This window comes from Tarenaya hassleriana, unplaced genomic scaffold, assembly GCF_000463585.1.
Source record: "Tarenaya hassleriana unplaced genomic scaffold, ASM46358v1 Cleome13, whole genome shotgun sequence".
In the NCBI taxonomy this organism is placed as follows: Eukaryota; Viridiplantae; Streptophyta; class Magnoliopsida; order Brassicales; family Cleomaceae; genus Tarenaya; species Tarenaya hassleriana.
In genome coordinates, this window is record NW_010963495.1 from 1,202,158 (window position 1) to 1,209,463 (window position 7,306).

The 7,306-nt window shown below is 41.8% G+C and overlaps 2 protein-coding genes across 3 annotated transcripts in view; one reads left to right on the forward strand and one right to left on the reverse strand.

Moving 5' to 3' along the window:
* Positions 1–1,436: 1,436 nt before the first annotated feature.
* Positions 1,437–5,185, reverse strand: LOC104807414 (chloride channel protein CLC-e). Of its 2 annotated transcripts, XM_010532678.1 has the most exons (7): positions 4,426–5,185; positions 3,941–4,141; positions 3,390–3,856; positions 2,669–3,190; positions 2,366–2,574; positions 1,860–1,918; positions 1,437–1,751 (listed from the first exon to the last, which is right to left on the reverse strand). In XM_010532678.1, the coding sequence occupies exons 1-6, from the start codon at positions 5,168–5,170 to the stop codon at positions 1,888–1,890; spliced, it is 2,175 nt and encodes a 724-aa protein (XP_010530980.1). In that variant the 5' UTR covers positions 5,171–5,185; the 3' UTR covers positions 1,437–1,751; positions 1,860–1,887. The 2 variants fall into 2 exon arrangements, with proteins under 2 accessions (XP_010530980.1, XP_010530979.1); XM_010532677.1 differs by having other exon boundaries at positions 1,437–1,918.
* Positions 5,186–5,356: 171 nt separating this feature from the next.
* Positions 5,357–7,306, forward strand: part of LOC104807416 (ankyrin repeat domain-containing protein 2A) — a 2,462-nt gene continuing 512 nt past the window's right edge. Inside the window, 9 exon segments of the mRNA XM_010532679.1 lie at positions 5,357–5,464; positions 5,564–5,616; positions 5,824–5,927; positions 6,052–6,264; positions 6,369–6,517; positions 6,605–6,764; positions 6,955–7,047; positions 7,202–7,303; positions 7,305–7,306. The exon segment at positions 7,305–7,306 is cut by the window's right edge and continues 54 nt beyond it. Coding sequence (XP_010530981.1) covers positions 5,580–5,616; positions 5,824–5,927; positions 6,052–6,264; positions 6,369–6,517; positions 6,605–6,764; positions 6,955–7,047; positions 7,202–7,303; positions 7,305–7,306 — 860 coding nt within the window. The 5' untranslated portion in view covers positions 5,357–5,464; positions 5,564–5,579.

The following is a 7,306-nucleotide window of genomic DNA, read 5'->3' on the forward strand; positions in this document are numbered from 1 at the left end:
CCCCCCCCCCCCTCCCTGGATCGTATCTTGTTGGGTTGTTTGTACTGTTTTCTGTTCTTAATGTACTCGTTCAGTTGTATAAATGCTGCAAAGTTTTAGTAAAAAAAAAAAAGGTTTTTGCCCTTCAAGCTCCAGGTTTAATCAAGACCCGTTTGGCAATCTCATGTTTCTTTAAGAATGCTCCTAATGTACTTCTTTGTCTCAGAGTCAGCGAAAGTCGAAGGCTTTGATGGATCTCAACTGTCTTTGTTGCAGAAAACGAACGACACGGATGCTGACATGTCTTTTCGACCCGCAAGGAACCATAAAGGGTTTTCTCGTTTGATAAAAAAGATGGAGATTCTCTTTCAGGTGCATCTTGTCCTCTTCCTTCCTCTTGACTCTTACCTGGTTTGCTTGTCTGCTTTTGTCAATGTCACACATGATTCTGATTCCCGAGAATTTGTCTTGTTTGCATTATTGACAAAAATAAATTCAAAATCATACAGCTTGGCAGCAGATCATAGCTTCAGAATGTTAGGTTAGTAGTGAGTTAAAGGCATCTTGGATTTGAACAAGTCCTGAAACCCTGAAGCCAAGCCAATGACTCTGTCACATTTTTTTTTCCTAGATGAGTGAAGTGACCCTTTTTTTTTTTGTAAAGGGTATTCACTGATTCACGCATAAGGCTCAAAACCATGATCATCTGTGGATTGGACACGAGTTCTGTTCTGTTTCAGTTGGGAAAATGAGTTCCGTTTTCTATTGTTAGGTGGCATGTTCAAATCTTCCGAGAGTGTGGTAATGTAAACCAAATCCTAAACGTTGAATACGCAACTTGATGTAGCATCTTTTGATGTTACATTTGTGGATTCCCATTTTCGTCCCTTTGCTCTCTCTTTTACTCTTTTCAATGCCTAAAGAGCTTCATAGATTGAGACCCTTCTTTATGTCCACATTCAAGTTCAAGACTTTATGTCGGGATCATCTTTTTTTAATGTGATGAAAGTCATCGAACTGTATCTGTAATAAAACCCAACTGAACCAAATCCAAATCAAGGGTTTTAATATTAAATAAACCAAAACCATTGGAATATTTAATCTGGTTTCGTTTTGGATCGGATCTTGCATAAACTGCCACTTACCCTCCATCATGTCATTTTCCACATAGTTGAGGATTATTATTTGCAAGTGTCCCTTTTACTTTCTTCAGGTTCACTAATATAACCTGAGTTTCCTGCCTTGTTATTCATTATAACATGTCCACAGAGAGAGAGAGAGGGAGGGAGAGAGAGAGAGATCTGTCTAAATGTTGTTATCATTATTATACACTGTTGTAGTACTGATCTCTCACGTCACGTACCAGTCTCTCTGTCGGTTTTAAGCCTAAGACAGGAAGCCGAACTGAATGTTCAGGCAAATCCCTATTTGGTTTGAACTAAAGACTGCCACTTCCATCACTACCAATAGGCAAACTAATCAGACAACTCTGTCCATATACTTGTAATTAAGGTACAATAACAAACAACCTTTAGAAAGAAGGATATAATAACGAGAACGAATCACCTGTTCATGAAAAAAAATAGCCTTCAGTCTCACAAAACTCCTGAAGACAACTCAGTGTTTTCGGCCTTCCTCCACATTTCGGGATCTGCCCAAACACTTCAAGTAATGATATTATGATAGCTTCTTCTTCCCTGTCACCTCCCCATCAGATCCAGAAAACCTGTGTCTCTCTATCCTCTACAGCTTGCAGTTCTAATGCTCCGAAACTTTCAGCATGAGGAAAAATTTTCAGGGGCAAGAGCTTTGTAGAAGAAAAGATTTCTAACCATTCTGGTCCTTCTGTGTTCTGAGATAAAGCTATACAGTGAACTCACTTCTTGGATGCAGACCTTGCCATTGAAATCACCCGAGGAATATTCTGGTTGCTAGAGCTCTGCCAAATCAAGGAAGAGAAGAAAAAAAGAAGTAAGAATTCCAAGTGCAGATGATACCAAGAGGATAAACGCAGAAATGCGTGGAGAAGAAGTGCAAGCATTAACTAAAAACTTTCAGTGGTTCAAAACCAAATCTCTAGCTTAGATATCCAACTTGTCATCCTGACTTAGTTAATTCTTCTTTGCCTTCATTGAGCTATGCGATGGTTACCAAAACAAGTTTTTTTTTTTTACTATATTAGCTTCAGTTGAAATCAAATATGGGAGAAATTGGCAGCTTAAGCTGTAACAAATTTATGTTATGTGCAGTCTGACCATATGGAACTCTTGGGTTGGGTAGATCCCTAAGCTTGTTCGTTCAATCCAGAGATGATCATGAGAAGACACTCAATTAAAAGCCAATAAATTGAGGTAAGACTGGGAAGCTGGTTTCTGCAGAGGCTTACTTGCGTGTTATGGTGATACATTCTCTGTCAAGGAGCCCAACAGGGAGCATTCTATGAGCATCAATGCTGCCTGAAACAACTGGAACATGAGAAAGTTTGTGCTTGTCCATGATTTTCTGGGCGGAAAGAAGATCCATATCAGGTGTAACAGTCCACCGTACATTACATTTTCCTCCGTTCAACGAACATATTTCATACACTGAAATTTCCTATAACAAGGAAATGCACAAGATTATCAGTTTATCACACGTGAGACATGTCTATTTCATCAGTTGAGGGATGAAAAATTATTCAAAGTCATACCTCGGGTCCTTTGTTTCCTTCTTCTCTAGCTTTGCCGAAGTCCTGAATGTCAGAGAGAGTAAGTAAACCAAGTAAGATATTCTCAGAATCAACGATTAATGCACAAGATTGCTTCTCTATCAGCATGAGAGTTACTGCTTCTTTCAGTGAAGCACCCATCATAACTGTTACATATCTCGTCCTCATGGCTTCTGAAACAAAAATATTCTTTTCCAGCTCCTCACTTTGAAAGAGAGAATCCTCAATGCACAGAGAGCTTTCAACTTCACAGAGGTTACTCATTGATGATTCCTCATCGGAAGACGCTTGAGATTGCATAGCCACCTGGCTGTTTCTTGTCCTGATATTCTTCTCATCTCTGGTTTCTTGTCTCTTTGATCGTCCAGATGTAATCCATGAAGACATGCCCACAGCTCCTAGTAATGGGAAGACTATACGGTAGTCCTGGGTCAGTTCAAAAAGCAGTAGCACTGATGTAAGAGGAACTTGACAAACCCCTGCAAGAGTAGCGGCCATTCCAACCTGTACAACAGGGTGAAGAAGAACATCGATACTGAGCTGCAAAAGTATAGCGGGAATTCTTGGCGGAAGAACAGAAAACAAAACATAGTACATACAGGTTTTCTATTGTCTAAGATAAAACTTTTGTTTGGTAAAGTATCAATAGCCCATGAAACCAAGAAATATTTGTAATGTGCAGTTGTAACCACGAGAACAGTACCAGACCATATGCTTGCGGGGATGCCACTTCCAAGATGGAAAGATGGAATTCTGGGTTCGTCTGAGCCAAAGCAAGTCCGATGAACTTTCCATATGCCATTCCTGTTGCGGCACCTATAAAAAGAGAAGGGGCATAGTATCCACCCACCAGTCCGGAAGCACGACACAAGGCAGTAGCACCTATCTTGACAGCCACCAGCTGAAGCAAGAGGTCAGCTGAAAGACCCTTCACAAACGGACGAGATTCCAACAAAATATCAACATTCTCAAAACCCCAGTAAAGGACTTCAGGGTATGCCAAAGCTATGACACCGACGGTGAACCCGCCCATCACTGGAAATACAGCCTTTGGTATTCCAGCATCCTTGTTAAGATTGTCGACAGCAGCTGTCAAGGATGATGTACATCTAGATAAGGCCAACGAAACCAAGCCACAGAGAGCGCCCAATAGAAGATACAGCGGAAGCTCTGAAAATAAGAGGGAGGATCTCAAAAGCTTGGTTTTTGTATTATCTTTAAGATGAACGCATAAGAATGGCATTCATATATTACCACCAGGTGAGCGGAAGTCATACTCAGGAACCTTAAAGGCCGGTTGGGAACCCAGACCAACTTCTGACACCACAGAAGCAGTAACAGCGCTAAGAATAACCATTGAAGTTGTGTTTGTAAGCGACATTGATGGATCTGTAGGAGAAGGCCAAAGAACAGACTCTACAGCAAAGAAACATCCAGCAACCGCTGCATTGAACCCTGCAAAACACAGACTTGAAACAATAATTAAAAATGAAGACTAACGAGAGCACCAAAAAGATCGAACTTAGTCGTAGCTGAAGCAGAGAAGCATCCATAATGGTGGATCAATGGGTCATCCTATTTTACTCAGAACAAAACCGTTCTCCAACCAAAAGAATCTGGTTTGATACAGAGGACAATGAGCTTCAACAGTTCGTGTTGTATCCAGTCGTCTTGAAAGAATTCAAGTAAGAGATCAGTTTAGATTCAAACACAGGCAAAAAAGAACCATATAAACACACCCGAGGAAATTCCAGACGCGGAGCCTGCGGCAACAAGAGAGAGACCAGATTGAGGACTTCTTTTGAGCAGAGAATTCACTCCTTTAGCGATTGATGATCCAATCTCGACACTAGGACCTTCGGGCCCCAGAGAATTGCCAGTTCCGAGCGTCACACAAGCCGCGACCGTCTTCAAGAATGGCCGTAACACCGCCTTCAAGCGATCTAGATTCGAAGCATCGGCTCCAGAATCCCCAATCGAAGCTCGAAACTGGTTTAGGACACTGACCATCAAAGCACCGAATGTCGGTACAAGGATAACCCGCGGCCATATGGATCCGATTGGTTCCTCTCTCAGCCAGGAAGCGCCACGGTCGGGGATACCGTCCCAGAAGAAGTCGCGGATGATGTGGACACAGTTGTTGAAGAGCACCACTCCGATTCCGGTGAGAACACCAACCAAGCACGCCGAAGCCACCGCAATCCCCTCCGGCGGCGGTTTATCAGATCCAACATCTTCCTGATCATCTTCCCTCGCCGCCGGTGACCTCCGAAGGCGGAGGAAACCGGGGTGGGGCGGGAGAATCTTCAAAGGAGGAAAATTCGAGGCCAACAATGGAAGAGGAGCATTGCAGACGAACGGAGAGCTAGGGATTGGGATCGGAGAGAAGGAAGAGAATCTCCGGCGAGAGGCGGGAAAGCGGAGGGGACAGAGAGCAGCTGCCATGAACGGCTGCTTGTGAAAGCTGACGTGTGTTTTATCCATATAAACGGATAATTGGCCCTTTTAAAATTTTTATTTAATTTTTATTTTTTATATAATCCAAGTAACGTAATGGACTTCAGGCCTGGAATCTAATGGGCCTATGGGCCATGCATTCTTTATTTTTGAGCCTCCAATTTTAGGCCCAAATCTTACTTTTTCAATAATTCACTTAAATTAAAAAAAAAAGAAAACCATATCTGTCTGTGATCTTCTGCGACCGCCACAAAATTTTATCGCCCGGCGTTTTCTTCTTCTCTCGTCTTTTCCCTCCTGCTTACCATTTCTCTGTGACAGGTCTCTACTTCCAACGGAGATTTTTGTTTGATATTTTTTTTTTTGTTTCAATCGGATTTTTTTGTTCATCTTTTGCTGAATGATCTCTGTGAATTTTAGGGTTTTAGTGATTCCGATGGCTTCCAATTCAGAGAAGAATCCTTCTCCTTCAGGTAACGTTTATTCATCCGTTTGTATGGTTAACGAATCTCCGTTGTGGATTTATTGATCTGCTGGTGGTGCTGATTTGATTTCTAAAAATATTGACCGTCTGATTTATTTTTGGGTCGTTGTTTATCTCGATTTCTGTTCTACTTAGATTTGGTGGCTTTTTTGTCTGTCTTTAGAGTTCAGATAATTGAATAAATTTGCTTTCGCAGATGAGAAAACGGATTCGAAGGAGGTGAAGAATTCAACGGCCTCTGGGAGTTCACCCAACTTTCTCAATGCTTTTGATTTCTCAAATATGGCCAATCTTCTCAACGTAAGTGCTCCTTTTTTTGTGTAGGGTTTTTGTCCATAGTAGAATATAGATTTGTCAGATACCAAATTCGAATTCTTTTTATTTTTCCATGGGGCTTTGGTGCTTATGGGTTTGGTGGATTTAGGATCCTAGCATCAAGGAATTGGCTGAGCAGATAGCTCAGGACCCTTCTTTCAACCAGTTGGCAGAGCAGCTGCAGAAATCCTTTCAGACCGCACCATCAGAAGATAGCATCCCTCAGATTGATCCGCAGCAGTATTATGCGACAATGACTCAGGTTATGCAGAATCCTGGCTTCAAGAATATGGCAGAGCGTCTTGGCAATGCCTTGCTGCAGGTAATACTCGTGTTTCGCCTTTTCTTTTTTTTTGTGCTGCTGTTTTGCAAATGTTGCGTGGATAAGGCATGCTATGCGATTTTCGTTTTGTTCTTTTGTCTCAGGAACCGTCGATGTCTCATTTGGTTGAGAATTTTTCAAACCCCGAAACAGCAGAGCAGTTTGCAGAGCGGATGGCGCGTATGAAAGAAGATCCTTCCTTGAAACCTATACTAGATGAGATAGAGGCTGGGGGTCCTTCTGCTATGATGAAGTGGGTGATAAAATATGTGTACAATACTAACGATTCTCGTAAGCTGATTTCTTTGCTTATGGTGGAATAAATTTTGTATGTCATTAGGTACTGGAATGATAAAGATGTTCTGAAGAAGCTTGGTGAAGCAATGGGTATGGCTGTTCCTCCTGTAGACCAGCCTGCTGCAGCTGAATCTGAAGGTGCTGAAGAAGGGGAAGAGGAAGAGTCTATTGTTCATCAGACTGCTAGCCTTGGTGATGTCGAGGTGAACTGTGAATAACCTCCCCTGGTTCTTGACTATACTAATCTTATGTATGAGATAACCCCGAATGGTTGCTCGTGGTAATCAGAAATGTTGCTGAAGAAATTAGATTGATAGAAGAAAAATGCTTTCCAATTTCACTTTATGTTTTTTAATAATTCTGGACTCTTGATGCATTGGCTTCCTGAACTAGGGTTTGAAAAATGCCCTGGCATCTGGTGCTGACAAAGATGAGGAGGATTCAGAGGGAAGGACAGCATTGCATTTTGCTTGTGGATATGGCGAGGTATGTGAATGTCTTATGGAAGCAGAGAAATAAAAAGTATTTGTAGCTTTCAGATCTTGCAGAATGATGGATTTGCCCCATTTTAATTCTGTAGATTAAATTGATAATACCAATTTAGCAATCTATTCTTCTGACACCATTGAGCTGGATCCAGATGAAATGTGCTCAAGTTCTTCTTGATGCGGGAGCAAATGTCAACGCTGTTGACAAAAACAAGAACACACCTCTACACTACGCCGCTGGTTACGGCAGGGAAGAG